The 23,822-nt window shown below is 43.5% G+C and overlaps 1 protein-coding gene across 3 annotated transcripts in view; it reads left to right on the plus strand.

Moving 5' to 3' along the window:
- Positions 1 to 525: 525 nt before the first annotated feature.
- Positions 526 to 23,822, plus strand: part of SLC6A15 (solute carrier family 6 member 15) — a 46,415-nt gene continuing 23,118 nt past the window's right edge. Inside the window, exons 1-3 of one of the 3 annotated variants that reach the window (XM_079991823.1) lie at positions 526 to 800; positions 18,438 to 18,916; positions 22,576 to 22,733. In XM_079991823.1, the coding sequence (XP_079847949.1) occupies positions 18,628 to 18,916; positions 22,576 to 22,733 (447 nt within the window). In that variant the 5' untranslated portion in view covers positions 526 to 800; positions 18,438 to 18,627. Of the gene's footprint in view, positions 801 to 1,379; positions 1,573 to 2,226; positions 2,470 to 18,437; positions 18,917 to 22,575; positions 22,734 to 23,822 lie in introns of those variants that run through there. The other 2 variants (XM_079991824.1, XM_079991825.1) reach the window with 2 other exon arrangements.

The raw sequence follows: 23,822 nt of genomic DNA on the forward strand, positions 1-23,822 counted from the left end.
GCCCTTCCGAGGAAACCCTGAATGTCAACCTTCCGTTTATCTTCCTCGGCTCCTATCCCCTTTGCGCGCAGGGCTGCCTTCACACACACACGGCTCTCCAGTCTCTCTCTCGTCCAAAGCCCGAGAGCCGGCCTGGGCGCGCATGCGCACTGTGAGGGAGCAGCGGCCGCCGCATCTCCTCCACGAGCACATGGCCCTCTTGGAAAGGCTGAATGTGCCGCAACGTCCCGCTGGAAGATCTACCTACGAGGGTGGGGTGCGGCTGAGGGAACCGGCGGCCGGGAAGTCTTGGCGGCGGGGCGGGAAGGCGCTGCGCTTTGTTCTGGAACAAAAGCCTCCGGGCTGGGTTGCGCGCTACCGGGGGGTGGGGGGCACCTCCGAGCGGCGGCGGCGGCGGAGAGCCTCCCTCCGGCGGGAGAGAAGGCGCGCGCTCCGCACAGGCTGAGGGAAGAGCGGGAGGGGGAGGAGATGCCCGCCGCGCTCTGGCGTGCTGCTGCTGCTGCTGCTGCTGCAGACTGCGCTGCGCCAAGGGAGGGGCGGCTCTTCTCGCCCTGCCTTTCCCGCCCCTCCCCCCTCCGAGTCTTTAAACGCCCCTGCATAGGAAGAGCCGCGCACATGTCCGTTCTCCCTCGCGCAGAAATAGATATTGAAATAGCTCGATACCATACACACACAAGCGCGCGCGCGCGCGTCCGACCACCTGCCGGCTCAGCCAGTCGCTGATTCCTCTCGCCGACGTTGCAGGGGCTGCCGCTTGTCGAGTCGCCGAAGCAGGCGGGGCACCCCGGGCGCGGAAGGAGGTAAGGCGAGGCGGGGGTGCTGTCAGGGGAGCCCCCGGCCCTGGGTGAGAGGGGCAAAGGGGGGGGGGCAGAAATGGCTGGGCTGGAGAGCCTCGTGGTCGCCGAGGAAAAGCTGAGCCGCGCGCGCATAGCGCCACAGACCGCTTTCTTTGATGGGAAGGAGGAGGGATCTTTGCCATCCGTTGACTCTGGATCGAGCGAATGGGGAATAATAATCTTCACCCCCCCCCCAAAGGAAATCTCGTTGGTTTCTGAAGAAGGGGCATGGTGTATATTGAGCTAGAGAGATTCGTGGTTTGACTCGGTCGATGGCAGTTTCCTCAATGGGTAGTGGCCGGTGCCACGCGCCATCATATGCAGAAGAAGCCCCCGTGTGTCTGCCTGCAAGGCCGGGCTAAGTAAGGCAACAGGGATGGCGGGATGAATCCCTGACCAGGCAATAGTCTGGATCCATGCCTGTCGCCCTCGCTTCTTCCAGCACCGTCTCGTACAAGGGATTCTAGGCATGAGATTCCCCCCCCCCCCCTCCCTTGTCTCGATCCCTAGTGGCATAGAAAGGCGCAATGATGGCCTCGGCGAAGACGCTATGGGGAAGTAGACGCGCAGGCTACGTAGCTGGACCCTGGGACCATCACCAGCAGACAGAAAGATGAGCAGCGCATCCTGGGCTCCGGGTACCCAGCATGAACTGAGCATCCTTCTTGGGCGAGGCGTGGCGAGGCAGCGGGCTGGAAGCTGGCCAGAGGGAAAGAGGAAAAGAAGAGCCATGTAGGTTAGTAGGATTTTGAGGTAGCGCTGCTGTCTGTGTTGTGCCCCCCCCCCGCCCTCAATATATCCATCTGCCCAATGCAAATCGATTTCGTTCCTATCTGGCGATCCCGCTGTAAGAAAGTAGCATCTCCATATCCTCTCACCCTCTTGGCAGTCTTGCCAAGCGTGGCCCGAAATCCTCGTGCTCGTTTATTTTCCTTTTGTGGGAGGAGGTGAAGGTGTGTGTTTGGATCGCCCGTAGAAGGAATCCGGCATTTTACGCAATGACGCGTGGCGGGCATTTTACTTCCTTTCATTGCCATCGGGTGGGAAAGCGGGCCATTTCAAGCCCCCCCCCCATCAGGCTGAACTTAATGCCTGATGAACTTGCGCCCCCCCCCACCCCCAATCCACACCGCCTGTGGATCTGTGATGGTTAAGGAGAGGTGCACCCCCGCGCTTGGCTCGCTCGGAGGAACGGGCTCGCACGCAGAGCTATTTGGGTGTCTCCGGAGCTTATTACGAGGAAACGGGTGTGAATTGGACAGGCGATCCTTGTCGATCCCAGAAGATGAGGCACGCCTCTCCAAGGACGCCTGCATCGCTTCCCAGAGCTTTCATTTAATAGCAGGTGGAAAGTGGGAGAGGGAGGATAACTAGGCACAAAGGGACGGGGTTTGCTTTGTTTTTGTTTTTTTTCTGGAATCGGGAAGAGGAAGAGGAATAAAGACCAACCCTTTCCGAGGTGTCTGAAGGGGAAGAGCTCCAGTGGCTGATGCTCTGCTCTCCATGACATGTAACCGGTGACAATTCGCTACAAGGACACGCTCTGCTTTCCTAGTGCGTCCCTAATCCCAGCCTGCTTGGAGTAATTGTGGGCGGGCGCAAGCCTGGCACGGGGTGACGTCACCATGTTTGGGTGGGTATGTTAATGAGGAGCCCTGCTCGCTGTCTACAGAGCTTGCTTTTTCCTTTTTTGCGGTATTGTGAACCTCACCCCTTTTATAGTTCCCAAATAAAGGGAATATATTTTTCTTTCTTTCTGCAATTACCATGTTGCTATAGACCCCGTTTCTTTACAGTGATGCCTGTTGTCTACTTAGGGGTATTCCAAAACAGGCTTGTGTTGCTATTGTTTGGCATGACTTGTAAGCCTTCAGAACGACCCAGTATGTATTTGCTACGAGCTGTGCCTGTCTAGGAATTATATATATATATAATTTATATATATTTATTACTGAAGGAAATTTACAATACAAAACCACACACATATGCATTATCTTATGTTAGAATGCAATTATATAAATCAATTTAATATATAACCACACAATATATATTATTTCTCGCTTTCTCTTTCTCTCTCTCTGCATACATATTTGCCACCAATAAGATGGGAAAGACTTGACTTGAATCCTTACTGTGCAGTCCTGTGAATGTTAGAAGTTCCATTGTGCTCAATGAACCTTACTTCCTAGTAAATACATTTACCTGTAAGTCTCAATAAGGTCAGCTGGGCTTACTGTTGAGTAGAGGTGTGCAGGACTGTGTTGTTAGTTGTTTCTCCATTCACACAAGGAAGGGGGCAATTTCTGCTCAACAGCTGCACTATATCATACACCATTCCGAAGGGCTCCCCAGTCTGCAGGAGCAGATTTTCAGGGAACACAGGTTGCTCCAGGGGGGATGTGGGCAATAAGAAAGCCACATCCTTGGTGGTGAACTGTGTACCATTCACAGAAGGGAGGCTACAATTAAAGCTGTTATAAACAGACCCACCTCTCACTGATAAGATGTAAAATGGTTCAGTTTATTAAAGAGTTTTGATTTTCCTGGGCAACATTAATGTCTTGTTTTTAAGTTATTGCATTCAATGGCAGTCAGTGAGGGACAAATGAGCCATTTTAGATAGTATTTAGCATTGATAAATACTTATCATAGTGGGTATATTTAGATGGGGTTATAAGATGTATATGTTGAAGAAAATTGACTTGAAATTAAGAAGGTACTTGCTATGTCCATCTGAAGACACGGAAGTTAAATTTTGCCTCTCTTGTGAGGTGTTTAAAGTAGAAAATTGATGACATGAGTCTAAGATATTTCATCAGATCTTATGCTATGCTGTGACAATGCACTAAGATTTGTTGGGGATTTCCCTTACTCTGTAATGGAAGGAAATTGAAAGAGAAAGATTTTACTTCCTATGAAAAAGCAGATTATTCTGCAAACATAGCATGAAATTGCATCAGCAGTTTGCTTTCATCAGCTTATATACTTGCTTTTGCAGATCTGTTCACTAGAATTATAGCATCAATATTCTTGGTATCAGCAAGAATATATGGTTACTAATTGTTAAGCGTGATCCTGCCAAAATCTGTCACTTTGCTCTTCCCTTGTAATTACAGGTAATTCAGATAATAGTTGTTAGGCACTATTATTATCTGGAATACCAGGAAGCGTTGTGGTTTTTTTTTTAAATACACACCCACATTCCTTTGAGCCTGAACAGTTGCAAATTCAGGAAGCAATTTCAACTGATTTTAACCTAGGAGACAAAACTGCAAGCTACTGTATGCATGAACTAGTGAGCAACTGATGCAACATCACATCTCCTCTCCACCTCAAAGTTACCGTATTTTTCGCTCTATGAAATGCACCAGACCACAAGACGCACCTAGTTTTTGGAGGAGGAAAACAAGAAAAAAAATAATTCTGAATCTCAGAAGCCAGAACAGCAAGAGGGATCGCTGCGCAGTGAGAGCAGCAATCCCTCTTGCTGTTCTGGCTTCTGTGATAGCTGTGCAGCCTGCATTCGCTCCATAAGACGCACACATTTCCACTTACTTTTTAGGAGGGAAAAAGTGAGTCTTATAGAGCAAAAAATACGGTATCTGTCTTCTTTTCTTATACAGAATCTAAACTGTTCCTTTCAGATTTCTTTTCCCCCAAACTTTTAAAAGTTAGAAACATACCAAGAAAGATGAATATGGCCTGGTATAAGTAGTGATTTGAGTTGGACCCTTCTACAATGCTTTTGCAAATGTTAGTTTTATTAAAATACAGTGGCTCAATAATTCCCTCTCCCCCTGCAAAAAGGAAGAGAAGAACAGAAGCTAAGAGGATCTAGGGGAGACTTGACCCTTGTGATAGGTGTGTTCTCCATCCTATTGGATCACTGAACCACTGCCTCTCTGGCAGAAGCCAAGTCACCTAAGCTGATTCTTTTCTAACTCCATCATCAAATTGATATGATGGAGTATCTCAAATTACTACCATGCGCTTCCAGGCACCTTTCTCAGCAGGCTTCTGGAACAGGGGCAGGGAACCATTTTCAACCTGAGGGCTGTGTTACCTATTGGGCAACCTTCAGGGCATGGGTGAGGCAAACCATGACAGTGGAAGGCTCCAGATGCAGAAAATGGGTGGTGACATCGGTTAAATGTGGGCAGGACCAGAAGCAAAAAGTGGGTGGAGCAACAGATATAACTCTTAACTATGTGTTGTAAGCTACATTCCAGCCATGCAGAAGTCATACATTTCTACACACACCACCACCACCCATCTCTCCACCCATCCAAGCAAGAAGCATTATCCTAGTTCAAGGATGCATCCCAGCCAGGCCAAAGCTGTTGAGTGTTGACCAGTGCCTTTAAGGGGCATGGCTTGGGAAGAGTTTGAAGGTCATTTGACCTCTGAGCCTGGGAATCCCTTCCTCTTCCCTAGAGTATAGGCATGAATATCAACTTTTTTTAAGAACTAAAAATGGGCACTTTTAATCAGGAAATAGGTTTTTTTATCCTGTAAAAATACATATTTCACAATAAAGCAATGCTGTGGTAATAGTTTATTCTTATACTCAAATAATGTCAGTTATGGGTTGTTGTTTTTTTAAGTTTAGGCATTACTTGTCTCCTTTTTCATTGATTGCTTCTTTCTTTTGTTTCATTCTCTGATGATTGGATTCTAATTGTCATGGGAACTGTGTTTTGTCCACATTTTGATTAGGTCGTCTTTGCTTTGTTGGTGTTGTACTTCTCACCCCAATTTTATAATACCTGAATTCTTTCCCCTGAAACAGCAGGTATAGCAACAGTATGCTTGGGGGAGAGGCACAACATGCTTCTTAATTAAATATATTTTGCAGCAGTGTCTTTATGATCTAATTTTAGAATTTGGTATTGTGTGCACCACTCACATGAGCTGCTTTGCTGCAGACTTGATATCTTGACTCAGATTTAAAGCTGGCCTCTGACTCTACCCTATGCCTTCCCACCTCTCACATGCAGCAAAAGCGGGCATAGAGTGGCTTGCTTGCACTCTGATTGGCTCTCCCAAGTTCTTCTGTATTGGACTTTGAGTTACCAGTGTATTCCAGGATATGGGGCAAGACCAATTTGTGGAGGGAGGGGAGTTATGTACATATCGGACCACTCCATAATCTGTAGACTAGGAGGAAAGGGGTATTGGTAAATGGTGCAATATATTAGCATCCCTATAGTAGATGAAAACATGCAGACTCCCTCTTTTCCACTTGACCTCCAAGATAACATCTATAAATAATGTACAGTCATACCTTGGTTTTCAAATGCCTTGTGAGTTGAACGTTTTGGCTCCTGAACGCCACAAACCCGGAAGTGACTGTTCCAGTTTGCGAACTATTTTTGGAAGCTGAACGTCTGACGGTGCTTCCGCGGTTTCTGGTTGGCTGCAGGAGCTTCCACTTTGGTTTTCAAACTTTTTGGAAGTCGAACGGACTTCCGGAACGGATTCCATTCAACTTCCAAAGTACGACTGTATCACAGAAGAAATCTTCAGCAAGGCACCCTTTAGCACCAGGGTAGAAAAGCCTGATTGCCTGAGGGAATTGGGGAGCCATTTAGCTGCTGCCATCCCAGACTCTTTTCTGTCCACTTCCTAGTCTAAGATAGTTATTCAAGTAGGCAGTTAGCATCGCATCTAGTTCCCATCACATCTAGCGTTCAAGAATCAAGACAGGGCAAAGGAGCAAAGGGGCCTTGCTCAGAACTAGGAAAGATGCAATGGAAACTAGAACAGCAGCTTAATTTCTATCCATCTCCCCAGTTATCATGGCCTTTGGAGGAGACAGAGTTAGAGTTCCCTGAGAAAAGGCACTGGATGGGACCCAAATGATGGGCAGGGGACCCATGTTCTCAAAGGCACTTTGCTGCTGGGGAATTCCGATGATGGATGTGGATGATGGGATGGAATTTCCTTATTATTTTATATGTGCTTTTTAAAATGCCTTCACAGAATTGGCTGCATTTGCTTTACTCTGCTTAGATTTGTGGGTATGGAGACCCTTCTTGGCTGCTGTGCTGCTGCCATGCTTTTGAAAGGAGGAGGCAATAGCTCCTAACGGTGCTGGCAGCAGTTTTGTGGAGCTGTTGTTGGCTGTGGTATCCATGTTCTTCATTGTCCTTCAGAAGAAAAAAAAACTAATTCAGAAGTCTCCAGAGAACCTCAAGCTGCATTCAAAGCTAAATTACAGAACCACAACCCATGATGCTGAAATCAACATATGTGTGCCTTTTTGCATGCAAATGTTGTGGGCATCTGTCAGAACTGTTACATTCACCCAGCTTCGTGCCAGAGGCAATTTTGAAACTACACTTACTGAAATTATTAACTATGTGATAGCTACCTATGTACTCATAGAAGTGTTCACAAAGCATGTAAGAAGAAAACAAAACAGTATGAGACTACTTTTCTTTCTCACCGTTCAAGAAAAGGTTTCTTTCTTTGTTTCTCCTAGAACTGAAACTGACATAGATTAGAAGCTGTGTATGGGATTAGTCACTAGGGGGGCTGGCAACCTTTTTAGGGCCCTGTGGTACATTTGCAAACCAGCAAATCTTTCATGTGCAGCTTGCGCACACCACCACACCACACACCTGCATGTGCAGATACCACCACACTCACTCTCCCCACCATAAATGAAGCTTGAAAAATGTGTTTTCACTTTTTTCAAAGCATCATGGGGCCAAACTATCTGGAGGCTGCTGCAGCAGTTAACCTTCTCTTCCCAGCTGTAATCTTCAGGAAGTTTGCCCCACACTGCAACAAATAGGCTCACTGGAAAGCTTTCTCTTGGGATGAATAGAAGGCTTTTCCAAGTCTCATTAAAGCAGGGGAGGGGTGATTTGGTCACAGCTGGGGACATAAGGGCTCCCTGTCCCCTCCCATGCCACAATTGGGTCTGAAGGCCTCTTTCAGTCCCCATTTCAGCAGGTGGTGGGCTGGGAGCAGGATCCTGCAGGCACTAGGGCAGGCTGATGTGAAAGCTAATGCAAGAGAGTCACCAAGTTTCTTCGCAGTTGTGAGGCAGCTATGACCGGTGCTATTAGGAGAGGAATCAGTAGCATGAGCAATGGGGATTATTCTTAGCCAAGGTTGTCTCACTTCCCCTTGCGTTAGACCAAAAGAAAAAAACAAAAACGTTCGTCCTGGACCTAAAGAATCGTGCCCACACACTGAGAGAAACGTGGGAAGCACCAGATCCAGCAATTTCATCCAAGTGCTGGATGAAGTGAATGAGTGCTGATGACAGAAGGAACTCTGCTCTTCCAAACTGGAATGATGGGCATGGAATTTGTATGCTTGCTGTCTCATTCCCAAGGAAAACCCTTGTAAGTGGAGATCCTGCAGCCTCTTAAGAAACCAGCTTGATTTGCTTCCTGTCTTGACAGTTTCTTTTTTAAAAAAATATAATTTTTATTAACAGGCCAATCAAATCACATTATTTCCAAATCACATTAGTTCCAAATTATACAGCCAGATTTTAAATTTTTTGTTGGGGGTACCCATACTTCAAGCTCCGAACAGGGGTCCAAACATCACTTATATTGCTGCTTTAATTAGACAGTTCTATCCAGTTCTGGCCAGATAGTCTCTTTGTTACTTTCCTCATCTTCTTGTTGTTATCATATATTCCTTTCTTTGCGATCTCTGATAATCTTCACAAGCCGGTGGAAAACAAACATCCTCAGTGTGCGTTTTACACTCTCCAAAAATCGTATCACATAAGGACAGACACCATTTCCACACCTCCGTAAAAAACTTTCCCTCAGTCTGTCCGTTGATTTTCCAAGGCTTGCCAAGCATATCTCAGAGGGCTCTGCCAGGTCTAGGTCACATTCTGATCACCATTAACATTCCGATGACCCTGGTCCTCCTCTCCCTGTCCTTCTTAGGCAAGCCCGTCTTGGCGAGACGCCATTTAAAACTGCGTCATAAAACTTTCCTCCGTTCTCCGATGTTTACCAATCCTCTCTTTGATCAATAATTCACTCCACACAGTTCTTGAATTCCTGCTTGTGATTAATAAATTGCAACGGTTCTTCCCTCTGGGGTGGAGGGTTATTAATACTCACATAAGGCAAAAAAAGAAAAGTTTTTTCCTCCACCCCCTTTCTGTTACACTCCAAACATACCAGTCTTTTAATGGTGATTCATCACTTGATTTACTTGTCCCGCCCGTCGCTCCGCTCACAGAGATCCATTAATCAGCAGTCTTAACTCCCAATCTTCGCTTGATGTATGTGCTTTAGCTTCTTTCCAATTATATATTTCCAATTAGATATTTCGAGCTAAAGCAAACCAGTGTGCTGATTGGAGACAGTGTCAGGAAGAGCCGACTTCACCCGAGGGCTTGTGCCAAGTGTCCACACCCCCTTCTTTCGAATCCGGGGGTGAATTATGGACACCGCTGGCAAGGAAGTCCCCCCCATCTCCTTGGGAGGGCCGGGAAGGCTGCATACTTCCCATAGCAGCCTCTTAATTACCGTATTTTTCGCCCAATAGGACGCACTTTTTCCCCTCCAAAAATGAAGGGGAAATGTGTGTGCGTCCTATGGGGCGAATGCAGGCTTTCGCTGAAGCTTAGAGAGCGAGAGCGGTCGGTGCGCACCGACCCCTCTCACTCTCCAGGCTTCAGGAGAGCCCCGCCACCAGCCCCACAAGCTCGGGGGACAGCGGGGAGGTGCAGCGCGCCTTTCCCGCTGTCCCCCGACTTGGTTAGAAGGCTGGCGGGGGGGGGGGGAGAAGCCTGCTCCTCCCCGTCGCCAGCCCTGCAAACTCAGGGGACAGCGGGAGGCGCAGCGCGCCTTTCCCGCTATCCCCCGACTTGGTTAGAAGGCTGGCGGAGGGCTTCCCCCTCCCCCAGCCCCGCAAGCTCCCAGAGCGATGCCAAAGCTGCACGCAGCTTCGGCATCGCTCTGGGTCCCGTTCTGGGGGCTGGCGTCGGGGGAAGCTCGGGCTTCCCCCGCCCCAGCCCCGCGCCTGGAGGGGGGAAAATATTTTTTCCCCTTTATTCCCCCCCCCAAATCTAGGTGCGTCCTATGGGCTGGTGCGTCCTATAGGGTGAAAAATACGCTACCTTGTGTGGGTCGGAGAGATGTTATTGTCGGCCATCTTCCAATGCGCCACCAGGTGCCCCCCCATCTTGACAGTTTCATGGGTTTATGCTCTCGTCTGAGTGTCCTAACCTGGTTCTGACAAGGGTCCATGATCTATGATGGAATAACCCTGGTGGTTTCAGCACCACAGAGAGCTCTGAGTGAGCAACTTGCTCTGGCAATGGCTGGAGCCAGGGTGAGGTCTTGAGCCTGTTTCCCAGTTTATTGCCCAAAGGTTTGCTTTCCTTGCAGAAACACTGGAGCTTCTTAAAGGGTCAAATGTTTGACCTGGAGAAGTGTGCTGCTTTTGTGCTCTGTGGCCTGCTACCTGTACCACTACCTGCACAACTGTCAAGTGCAGGCATTTGGTTTCTCAGGCTAAGAGAAGGATGTTTGGTGACTTCGATTCAGTGGGCTCTGGTTCAGTAGGCTGAGGTTCAATGTCAGGAGCTTGCGCTAGCTCTTTAGCCAGTGGCACTGCAGCCATAGACTTGGCTGGCTCTATCTCCTCTGCCTCTGAGGACAAAACCATGATACCTAAAGGCTTGACAGGGTTGATGGAGACCATTGTTGCTCAAGCTGCAAATGCAATGGCTGGTATTCCTCAAAACATACCAAACCCCTGTTTGCTTTTGAGAGGTCTGAGACTGGGGCCAGGATCTGGCTGAGTAGGATCCCTCACATAAGCCTCCAGTGATGCAATTCTGTTATATATGGAAACATCAAAATTCTGTGTGGAGCAGAAATGAACAGCTGCAGTTTAAACAAATAATTAGTGCGCGCACACACTATGGTTTTCGTTTTCTGATTAAAAGTTTTGATACTTTGATTTGTTTTTGCCATAAAAGTATTGGGATAAAATTACTATTAGTAGGAGCAGGTTTCTTTTCTTTTCTTTTCTTTTCTTTTCTTTTCTTTTCTTGCAAATGCACTGGCAGTTATGTAGCTCCCTGGAGGTCTTTCATGTGACTAAACTATTTATGGTTATTAATGTAGAGTGATTTGACTTTGCCTACTGCATTTTCCATTTTAATCTCTTTTAAAGTATGAGAACATAAACTGTTCCTTTAAAAAAATAGAATACTATAGTTGATTCTGTACATTTTTTAAAAAAAACTTGAGTATTAATGTGTATGAAAGTTACTAGGACATTGGCTACATGTGAGACTATTAAGATGACTGTCAACTGAAGCACATCAACCTTCCATTGATGATAGAAGGCTATTTTTTTAAAAAGGGGTCTATTTAATATATTTTGATCTTTCCTCCCACCTAACAAAATCTGTTATACTTTATTAAAATTTTCATATGATCTTTGTAAGGTCTTGACACACTTGTAAGGTGATTGGGGGGAAAGAAGAAACCCTTCTGAATTATCATGGCAGTAAAGTAGGAAACTTGATTCAAAACCATTTCACATTCATCAATACTTCTTAATATCTGGTTCAGTTACTAACTTTTAAAAGCGTCTGAGAACACATGAAACAATAAATGAGACGGTTCAGACATGTTTCATGAAGATGAATGTCATGATGTGTCCAGGTTCTTGATAGAAATATTTTCAGAAAATTCCCATTTCTTAAAAATGCATTGCTTAATAAAAATTATATTCACAAATGAGTAAAACAAACAGGGTTTTCAAATAATTCCATTCACATTCACACAAGGCAGGTAATTTAAACAAGCAGGCCAATTAAATTAAAACAAAATAACATATTCAGACATGCTAAACCACATTTAAACTAATTTAGGACCTTTCCAAAGTTTTCCAGAAAACTCACGTTGAAAGGGTTGATGGTTTAGTTTAATTGTATTTATGATAACAGTTTTGATGCACTAATATAAAGGGGTTAATTTTGCTTCAAAGTAGAAGCATGTCAGAGTGAGGTTATATAAGAAATAGACTTTTATCTGGATCATTTGCCATCTTTCATTAGTCAAAGTTCACATCACTTGCAGCTTGAGTCTTCATCTGTTTCTAGCAGATTGGGGGACAATATGTTTTGGAGCGTAGCCTTGGAGACACTATGATACGACTATATCAGGTTTCCATAGCAGATTTTAGATAGTAGTGTAAGTGGAAATTTTAATACAATGAAGAAAAGGTCTACAACATTCTGTGCTTCAGAAAAAGAATATTCTAGAGCAGTCGCACTCCAGAACTGCATTAAAGTTTGTTTGAGGTATCCGCATACAAACATAATTCAGAAGACAAACTGAAAGTTTGGAGCTGACATAAGTGGACTATGTATTATTCCTTAACAGTGTGAACATATCCAGAAGAAATACTCATTGCCTAGGTAATAATTTCTCCTAAATCCTCTAGCACTGGTAGAACACGATTCTACATTGGTGGAAATACTGACAGCTGGTGAAGTGTAGTGGCTAAAGTCTTGGGCAAGGACCAGGGAGACTAAGATGCAAACCTTCCCTCAACCATAAAGCTCATTGGGTGACCTTGGGCCAGTCGTTGGTAGGAGGCTATCTCCTGCGTAGCCTCGATGCTGGAGGAACAACACTGGTATTGGGGGGGGGGGAGGACTTGGTAGATTCTTGTATTTCTGCAGGACATTATTTCAACCACCAATGATGGCTAAAAATTTCACTCTCTATGCAGTTATTGGAGAGCCCAAGATGACAGTCACAACAGAAGATAAGATTCTGACTAACACTGCAGCCAGTTCCTGTACATGACCAGGACAATATAAGACCCCCCCCCCCCAAGAAAACAAAGATCTCATATATCAGGATAAGTGGCATGGGCCTACATTATTCTGCTTGCACGCCTAAAGAATTATGTGTTCATGCATAAGGTGATGGGGCACTTTCCCCAAAGAGCACTTTGACCAAAAACAAACACTCAGCAGACACTGTCAGACAGATAAAAAAGAAATGAATGGCAGTTGGATAACATGTGTCATCTAAGAAACTTAACAGGTACCTTGGCTCTGGGAGCAAACACACATTGGGAAACTTAACTGCTACAGCTGAGTTGCAAAGACAAAGTATACTACACAGGTAAGCCATATAGGAGGGCTCAATCCAGAAAGGGATAATCAATACTGCAAGGCAGGAACTTTCCCTAGTTGTCACTACTGCTGGAGAAACACCATAATTATTTCCTTACAGAACGTTAGCCAGGATGCAGGGGGCAAACAGTGCAATTCCTTACAGTGGGTGGGTGGTTGCATTGATCAATGCTTTCCATTGTTATTGCAATGACAAGATTGTCCTCTCCAAGTGGTGAACCTCCAGATGTAGACACCAGGAGAATTAATGGTGGAGGAATTGTAAGCTAGATTGAGGCATGTTTAATGAAAGCGCTTCCAGGCGATAGTACCCTTTTTCTCACACTTTCTCATGAAGACTGAAACCACTAGTGACTGTTGCAGCTTCTACCAATTACTAATCACCAGCCCCATATTTCTGTCGTCTTTTCACAGGCAGCTAGTCAGCCATTCAGTATGCACAGAGGAGACAATGTTCACTCACCACCATTTTGTCATGCAGACCATAAGTGAAGCTCACAGCAGCACCAGCAGTGATCAACAGAAAGCCAACTATTCCTATCTGGAGCATGAATCTTTTCACTCTATCACAGTTTTTTTGTTTTTCCATAATGCAGAATAGACAGTAGCATAGCTCTGAGAGAGGCAGTGATGGGAACAGCTATACCTGTTGTTGTTGTTGTTGTTGTTGTTGTTGTTGTTGTTGTTCTAGTTGTTCTACCTGCAATGCATTTTTGGAATGGCTCAGAGCCTTTCTGAAACAAAATAAAACAAAAAATTTGGCAAGCCCATTCTTTTGTGATGCTGTCAAAATTTACTCAAAATGCTCTTAAATAACAAGCTGTGAGTGTTCCACTCTTCTGATTGTTAGCAGGTAGGGAATGTCTGTACTGCAGAACTCAGCTCAGCTGCCTCTGTGATGTGGCACACCCACAGAGAAAGTGTCAGATTGTGGGTTCTCCATCACAGACTGCAAAATGCTGTTCGCTAGACTATTGAAGCAGACAAATGCATGGCTGGTAACTTCTCAAAGTTGTACATTCAGTCTCATGGGCTCAAGTCTGTGGAATTCATTCCCAGCCGAGGTTAGTCATATACCTTCCTGCTAAATTTCAGGTGCATGACCAAGACTTTCTTGCTCCAGCAGGCATATACAAGTAGTTTTCAGTCTTATAATAAATATTTATTATTTTATTGTCCCATTTTCTGTGGATCGTTTTTATGTACACTGCTTAGAAATGCAAATGATTAAGCAGGATACACATGTCTTAAATAAATAAACAAACCATCATGTTGTAATAAGTAGCTTATTTTATTGTAAAATAGCTTATTTAATGGATGTCTGCTCCATTAAAATATCAGAACTAGATCTTGGGATAGGGATATTCAAGTGGGAGGGGGCCTGATTCTCACTGCCCAGTGTCATGGGGTAGAAAGGAGGTTTAGCTTCCATGCTAACAATATCCTTTACTTTCTTCCATAGCTGAATGATTGCCATTTCCTTTTACAGGGAAAAAGTAAAGAGCTCCAACTGGAGATGCTGCAGTGATAAAGAAAAACAAATAAACCCACCCCTACAACCCTGACGTGGGGAGAACACACTTTAAAAAATGTATCACCAGCATCAAATAGCAGGTTTCTATAGAAACATAGAACACTGCCTTATTCTGAGTCAAACCATTGGCCTATTTAGTTTAGTATTGTTTACACTGACTGGCAGCAGCTCTCCAAAGTTTTCCCCCAGGTCCTACATGGAGATGATGTGAACTGAACCTGGTACCTGTTGCAATCAAAGCAGGTGCTTTACCAGTGATCTACAGCTTCTCCCCTAAATTATTAGCATACCAATTGACATTAAATAATTTATATTTATATAATTTATATTTAATTGACATTAAATAATTTATATTAAAATGGTACTTTCTGTGCTTTTATTTATTTATTTATTTTCATGATTATTTTACACTTGTGTTGTTATAATTACTCCTTGTGTAATGTGTGTTTTTACAATCCTGAGTCACTGGAGAAGGTAGTGTTCGGTTTTCACTTTCTTTTTCTTTTCTTTTGAATAGATGGGCAAATTGACCGAGGAAACTATTTTACCGTTCCTATAGAGAGGCATGCTAATTCTGTTTTGGCAGCAGAGTGCAAATCAGCTCTGCTCCAAGTGTGGGCAACTGGGATTAGCATGCCTTTGACTTGCCTGTGTGAGAGAGAAAAATAGTTGATCCCCTGTATAGCTATCTATTAATATTTATTTAAATAAGCTACTTCTGTTTCCTTGCCATATAGTAAATTGCGAAATATCTATGCTCTTCTAATATTTCATCATGCACATGACATGCCTTTACCTCCCATCTCAGAACAGACATTTTAAAAAGAAAAGGTATGCATATTCAGCTTGGGGAGGGGAAGGAAGGGAAAGGAGATTGTTAGCCGCTTTGAGACTCCTTAGGGTAGTGATAAAGTGGGATATCAAATCCAAAATTCTTATTCCCTTCTCTTGGCAAAGCTGCTCTATAGAAGTTGGCTGGTAAATAGCTCTACTTTCTATTATTTTTCCATTATTAGGCTTTATTGCCAGCTTTTAGTTGGTTCATCCAAGTTATCTTGAGACCACATTGATCTAAATGTACCAGGATCTAGCATTTATCAGTGTTTCTGAAATGAGATCTTGTTTTCATCCTTGTTTTTGATCATCTCCCGTGTTATGAAAATGCCTGATTGGTTTGGTACATTTGGTACATTTCCCATTTATATTAATCAGGCAGGTTTTATTCATTCTCCCTTGGCTGATGTAATTCAGACTAAAAACTACTTTATCTACTATAGAGATTTATTACTTGAAATAGTCAAATAATGGAATCAGGATTTTCATTTTAGAGGGGCAGGTGCTGGTGAAATGTTGTTGCTAACCGCTTCTGAAACTTGCCAGACTTTTCAGTTATTATTAAGGTCTGGAAGCCAGAAGATAAATGGAATGACCTTGGAACAGCCTAATTTGCTTTTTCCTGTCATTATAGTAGAAATGATGAAGAAGCCTGAAAACATTCAGCTCTTCAGAAATCCAAGGAGCTAAAATTTCAAAGCCAAGATTGGGTGAATCTTATAGTTCAAAACACTTGCAAAACCATTCCTGTAGATCACATCATATGAAATAACTTCCATCGTTTCAGGACTGTATCTTGAAGGGCACGACACCTGCTTAGTAAAACTGCAAAGTTACCCTGGGAAATTTGATTACCCATATGCATTATCTTGTTCTTAATGCAAGGCAGACCTGCATTAAGAATTTAAATGAGGCAGAGTCAAGAATCTTACGACCAATTCACATGATCAAACTGATAATAGAATCATAGAATTGGAGAGTTGGCAAGGACCATGTGGGTTATCTAGTACAACTCCCTGCATTGCAGGAATCTTTTGTCCAAGATGGGGCTTGACTCCACGAGCCTGAGATTAACAGTCTCATGCTCTAGTGACTGAGCTGTTATAATGTTGTCAGCATGTAAGTTGGATTCAGCTGAGCGGATTCAGGTAGCTTTCTTCCTCAGTCCCTTTGCAAGCTGACCCACATTCTCTACAATACACTCTGTGAACTACTTCAAATCTACTCAAAGTGGGTTAAACTATGCCATTATTCATTTGGACTGTTTTGATTTCTTTGTAGCACATGCTGAAGCAGTTATTTGAGTATACCTCTTCTTGCCAAACACAGACCTCTGAATCTACTCCGGCCACTGGTGGAGGAAGGGGTGTGTGTGGCTTGCCTGGGGGTTATCCTTGAGGTGGGGTGACATCGCCGCCCTGACCCCCAGGATGCTTGCCATGGGCGGCGCCCCCTGGAATACTTGCCACGGGTGGCTCCTCCCCGGGATGCTCTCCATGGGTGGCTTGCCCCTTGGACGCTCGCTGCAGGCAGTGCCCCTGGGATACTTGCTCTGTCCCCATAGGCAGCTAGCCCCACCCCCAGGTGCACGGCATGTGTGCCGCTCCGGGTGCCGTAGCAGCTAGCTCCGCCTCTGACACGGACAACATATAAACATTGCCAATTTGGTTTTTTGCAAAGTACCATTTCTGAACAGTGAAAGATAATAATAATAAAAAAGTCAGATCCTTCATAAAGGATGGGATGCGGGTGGCGCTGTGGGTTAAACCACAGAGCCTAGGATTTGCCGATCAGAAGGCTGACGGTTCGAATCCCCGCGATGGGGTGAGCTGCTGTTGCTTGGTCCCTGCTCCTGCCAACCTAGCAGTTCGAAAGCACGTCCAAGTGCAAGTAGATAAATAGGTACTGCTCCGGCGGGAAGGTAAACGGCATTTCCGTGTGCTGCTCTGGTTCACCAGAAGCGGCTTAGTCACGCTGGCCACATGAACCGGAAGCTGTATGCCGGCTCCCACGGCCAGTAAAGCGAGATGAGTGCCGCAACCCCAGAGTCGTCGGCGACTGGACCTAACGGTCAGGGGTCCCTTTACCTTTACTCATGAAGGGTGATAAAGCTATAACCAGTCAATTCTACCATGGGTTTTGAATGCCTCTATGCCTGCAGGAATATACTTGTAGTAAAGATGCAGTTTCTCACGACATGACATATAGTAAATAATTTTGCTAAAGCACATTACATATACGACCTATCTAAAAAATGGGGCATTTGCACAATTGACATCAAATATTCACACATTTCCCATTCTGTCACAGAAATGTAAATCTTACATTGTCTTGTGATTAAAAATTATTCATGTACACGTTAATAATATTCACACATGGTACAAATGCCAGGAGAGATACATTAAAGGTATACCAAATATGGTCTTACTTGTGACACATTTCAATTAACATTCATATAGGAATCACCATATGGCTTTCTAGAAGTTGAAAGCAATATGTTTCAACTTTAAATGACATTTCCACGGTTAAGAATGCTCCATTAAAATGCATTTATCCGAACATGCAAGGCCCCACCATAAGCCCCCTCACATGCAAGAGCTCTTCTTGCACACATCGTAGGACAATTATGTGATCACACAATCTAGTTGGCTCATTTGTTTCTCAGATTTATCACAGAATGTTTTATTTTTTTAAATATATTTTTATTAATTTTTAGTGATGAGTAGCAATAGAATATATATATATAGAGAGAGAGAGAAAGAGAGTCAATGTTTTAATCATAGAACCATTCAAACAAATCAGTCATATTCAGAGTGAGACATTACTGTTGTAGGAAATATAGAGTTGAGGGGAAGAAAGAGGGAAGGAACTGGGGAACAATGAAATTTCATTCTTTTACATGTTTTGTTTTGCAGTCTTGGGAGATTTTCATGGAATAATGCAGCCAAGAAATATTAGCAATGGGTATTTTAGCCATCATTTGGGTAAAGAAAAGGACTAAAAAGAGAACTATAATTTTTTTAACAGAATGAGATAAGTACCCTTTTCTACTGTCATCTGATTACTTGTTTTTTCACAGGTATTTATGTTAACAACAAGCAATTACAAACATCTTGATTACATTTCACAAGGGACATTGTTGACACTTCCTTCACTCAACCAGTTCAAGCAAACATTCAGATATTTTTGACTTGGCAGAACAGAGATAGTCACTGAGGCTGGATAGCCTGTCTGAAGAGAACGTGATCTGACATTATTCCTTATTGCAAATGCCTAAGAACAGCAAAGTGGTTAAACGAGAAATAGATGATGATGTCATCGAGTCAGTTAAGGATCTCCTATCAAACGAAGACTCTGTGGAAGACGCTTTCAAGAAAAGCGAGCTGTCGGTTAATGACTCGGACGACAAAGATGTAGATGTGGAAGAGGGATCTGACGTGGAAGATGAGAGACCAGCTTGGAACAGCAAACTTCAGTATATTCTGGCACAAGTTGGATTTTCTGTAGGTTTGGGGAATGTGTGGCGATTTCCTTATCTGTGCCAAAAAAATGGCGGAGGTAAGGCTCTATATTTGCTCGTTGACTTTGGTTATGTAAAGATTGTGACTGTTGGTCCCTGTAGTCTGTGAATCCCATTTTTACTCTTATAGTAATCTATGCTGTCTCCCAGACACAAACCAGGTGTAACATCAGCAGAACAATCCTTCTGGACATATATGGTGGGGGTAAAGTTACTACCACCACTGTTGCCCTACAGGTTTGCTATGAGCAGGGCAGGAATGGGGGAGCTTATTCCTTTCCATTGGCTATAATTGGAGGGCATTAACTATGCCAGCGCCAGATAGAGGGTTGGGCTATTTCTGTGGGCCAAGGGACTTACCCATTGGCATACATACTTTTTTTGCTGGTGGGGAACCACTAATTTCACTTCCAATGGCTCCTCAATGGGTTTTCTAGTGGAACTTGGATTATATGCTAACCTCATATTTGAAGCTTGTTTTTTTAAAATCCGCACTCTAAATATTTGCATTTAGGGCACACTTAAAAAAAAAAAAGCAAATAGCAGCAATGGGGGGCTGATAAATATCAGGATCACAGCAGGTATCATGTAAGTATCAGGATCTCTTTCTAGACACTGGATACATCTCTTTCAAGGAAAAATCTTTTCTGTTCTTGTTTAAATTATTCCTAAAAGTAATAATTCATTTGATAACTTTTTTCTAGACCACAGATTGGCACTGTTAACATGCTTTTTGCGTCAGTTAAGTAAAATAATCAATTCATCAGCTGAGGGCAAAGGATTGATCACAGGTTGAGCCTTCCAAGTTTCTTGAATTAAGTGATTTTATACTGGAGCACACAAATCTATCATTCTGGATTATGACTAGATTAAAGGGTGTCCCCGTTGCCATGTGGGATCTGGAGTAAAAGAGCTAACAGCAACTGCTACAAATCCATAGCACAAGTAAAGAACGGACAAAGTTACTTATTGAACAAATTCAGCACTAATCAGAATTGCATTTATTCAGAAACAAGCTGCATTGCAGGATTGCAGCCTTAATTTTAGTGCTGCTGCCATGGATATGCTACAATTGATTCTAAATCTGCACACTGTCCACAACAATTTGTGGCCACCAAAGAACAAATTGGGGTTGCCCCCAGCCCTGAATTAGCTCCCAGAGTTGTAGGGTGGGGAGAGAAAGTTAAAAACACACACGTTAGGATATGCCGCTAAAATTATTTCAATAATTGATTCTCCCCCCCAGTGTATTTCCAAAGCTTTACAATTGATTTGGCATTTCTTTTCTTTGCCAATATATGAACTTCAGTTTGTCCTGCAAATTACTGGCAATTATTCTTCCTGTAGCTGCAAAACAGGCCTCCGAAACTTCCTGTTTCTCTTCAGAGTTATTGGATTTCTCATAATTACTGGCTTGCCCTGTCATTTCTTCAAATGGGGACATTTGCAGATCATGTTGCTTGGTTTGCAATGTGAATATGTGGAAAAAAATAAATGTGCCTGGATATCGGAGCAATGCATGCAGGCATGTAGAAAGAAAGCACATTTATTTTTACACTACAAATACTGGAATATAGCAACTAAATATCTAATCCATAGGAAGTATTGTGTCAATTCCAGCTTTAGAGTAGATCCATTGAAATTAATCAACATGACTAACTTAGGTCCATTAATTTTAGTGAGTATGGCTAGGATTGGGTACAACCAACCACGTTTTTATTAGAGAGTTGATCCTAGAACATTTTGATCATTCTCACTTCATGTTTGAAGCAGTCCATTTTCAGCAGCAGAAGAAAGGACAAGCTCTCTTAAGTTTGACCCTGCTTACTTCTGTTACTCTGGCACATGCTGCAGTTCAGCAGCACAGGAACTGTAATGAAACAGCACAGGAATTGCGAGCAAATGCATCACAGCGTTACTTACTCACAAGAAGATCCAGGAAAGGCTATGCTGCTGCTTGAGTTAACAAACTGCAATGATTCCTCAATATAAGACTGATATGGGAGTCTGAAAATCGAAAGCAAAAGCTTCAAATTAGTGTATTTTACTCCATGGTGGTAGGGAAGGTGGCAGACTACTACAATCAGCCTTCCACTGAGGAAGCATCACAGCTTTTTATGTAATGCAACATGAAGTCCTTTACTGCCAAAGTGATTTCCCCTACATTATCTCAGCAAGCAGGTTGGCACCATTATTTCCATACGATGCAGTTGTCAAAGGGTGAGTGCATGTGCATGCACAAGATAGTCACTTGTCAAAACATCCACAGCTAAGCTTGTCTCCCCAGCAGTGATTGCTTTGCATGGTTAGCAGTGAACAGCGGCTAAAACTACATAAAAAGCAAGATCTATTGAAACAACAGCAATCAAGAGTTCCATATGAAAAGCAGTATCTGAAAATAACAGCTGAAATAGATAACTGTCGGCTACCTACCAAAGGAAGCAGTGATGGTGCCTGGTGCATTTCCATTTAGCAGGGAATCCCATAAAATCAACACCGTGACAAAAATAGCTGTGTGCCCTATACTCAACATATTTGGGATCAACCTTCCCTAATTTAGTGCCCTGCAGATGTTGGAATCCCAACTTCCATCAGATGCAGCCACCATGGCCATTGGTCAAAGATGATGGAAGGTGTAGACTAGTGATGGCCAAACTTGGCCCTCCAGCTGTTTTGGGACTACAATTCCCATCATCCCTGACCACTGGTCCTGTTAGCTAGGGATAATGGGAGTTGTAGTCCCAAAATAGCTGGAGGGCCAAGTTTGGCCATGACTGGTGTAGACCAGCAACCTCTGGAGGGCACCAGGGTTGCAGACCTTTGCTTTAGGTAGTCAGGGATATGGAACAAGAAGATATAGAATGTTGGGGGAGCTGATTAAATAATCACTTCCCTTTCAGATTCTGAATTCACATGGAAAATGTAGCACCATCAGGCTTTCTTTGGCAAAATTTAGACAAAGGTCACATGCACACACAACAGAGTGCTTTAAAATACACGAATTTGTGGCTTAATTTCCAAATATCTCCAAACTGTGCGGTTGTTAATCAAAAATGAATCTTGAGTCTTTGAGTGGAAATAAAATCTTGAAAGCGTAAGATATAGATTGACATGAAAAGAGTTGCTTTCCCATATAAAAAGTGGGTAGATTATGGGTAAGGTGGCATCTTCTTGTCCTGCAGACCCAGAGCAGTAGCTATTCTTGATCAGAGTCCATACAGACAATATTATAGCCAGGCATGTCTCTGGAGTGCTGATTGGTCACCTGGACAAGGATGCACCTGATCCTGAAAGGATACACGACGGTCTGCTTTGAGGAACTCAAGATGAAGATTATACTGCAGGGCCTTGTTTACAAGCCTTTTCCATCAGTAATTTGTCCACATACCTCACTCATTAATTATATGTACTTCTTTCTATGCCAAGTCCACCACACTACAATATTCTACATATTTCCTCGATATCTCTGAGCTACACTGACTCCTAAAGTGATTTTGATTTTCAGGCCTTGATACTGGAGATAGCTTATTGCATCCACCTATTAGTTTGTACAGCCTTTGTTCCAGCCTTTGCAACTCTGCTTGATGGTTATACGCAAACACCACCATAACAGATATTTATGCAAATTGTTCTGCACTCCTTTCTAAAATACATTTCTGTATTCTCAATATTTCTCAACATCTTCTTGGTTTGACAGGTGCCTATCTTGTGCCATATTTAATTTTGCTGCTGGTCATCGGCATACCGCTTTTCTTCTTGGAGCTTTCAGTGGGTCAGAGAATTCGGCGTGGAAGCATTGGAGTATGGAATTATATCAGCCCCAAGCTTGGTGGAATTGGATTTGCAAGCTGTGTAGTAAGTACTGCTTGCGTAGTAGGTAACGTGACCTGTTTCCCAAGCCTTAGTGCATACCGTGAGCTTTCCAAATACCTTTTTATTTTAAAAAGGAGCTAATATGCTGAAGGATTAACTTTGTGATTTGCAGAGTTCCTAAGATTTATATATTAAAACTAAGGAAGGGATCTGTCTCAGTGCCCACATACGGTAACTATGAAACTAATTAGCTGGCATGCCACTTGTTTAGACTGCAGAAGCCTCCCTGAATTTGTGCCCTTCAGATGTTTTAGGCTATGACTCTCATAATTCTTGGACATTGTCAAAGTTGCATGTGGTTGATGGGAAAGGTAGTCCAAAACAAATGGAAGCAACAGGTTGGGGAAGGCTGGGTTAAGCAGGTAAGGTGCTAAAGAATTTATCTATTTATATACCGCTTACATGCCCAAATGGCTTCTAAAGTGGTTTACAAGTATAACACCAATTATAAATTCCATACATAACTAAAATACACAGTAAAAAAAGCCAGTTAAAAAGAATACCATTAAAACAGTTTTAAAAATACTAAAACAGTTAGATCAGGAAGCTCAAGTTCAGGGGAAGGCTTGCCTAAACGTGTGTGTTTTCAGGAGCTGGTGGAATGCCAATGCTGATGGCATCTCTCAGCAAGAAGGGAATATAACTTTAAAACAGAGGAAATGCACATAAAATGTTTGGAATCTGCAGATGCCGTCTATCTTTTAAAGTGTATTACCTGGTCATATAGATTGAAAATCTCTTTTAGCTCCTTGGTTTGTGCTGAGGCAAAAAGCCAGTGGCAGAGTGGAGACAAAGGCAGAGTAACAACTGTAATTTTACTTTTGTATCATAGGCTAGTATGTATACATTTCCATGTACCCCTTCCTGTCCTCAATCTAGGCAAGCAAGGATATCCAGCTATGAAGGGGGGGGGGGACACTTAGGGTTTGAAGCAGGGCCAGTGAGGTTCATTGTTGGGGGAGTTTGTTTTGTCATGAGGAGAGTTCTGACTGCCAGACAGAGTGGTTTGGAGGCTACATTTAGCTCCTGGGCCTGCGGCTTCCCACCCTTGTGGTACACTGTAAGCTCATG

The sequence above is a fragment of the Podarcis cretensis genome (assembly GCF_951804945.1).
Source record: "Podarcis cretensis genome assembly, chromosome: 10".
Taxonomy (NCBI): domain Eukaryota; kingdom Metazoa; phylum Chordata; class Lepidosauria; order Squamata; family Lacertidae; genus Podarcis; species Podarcis cretensis.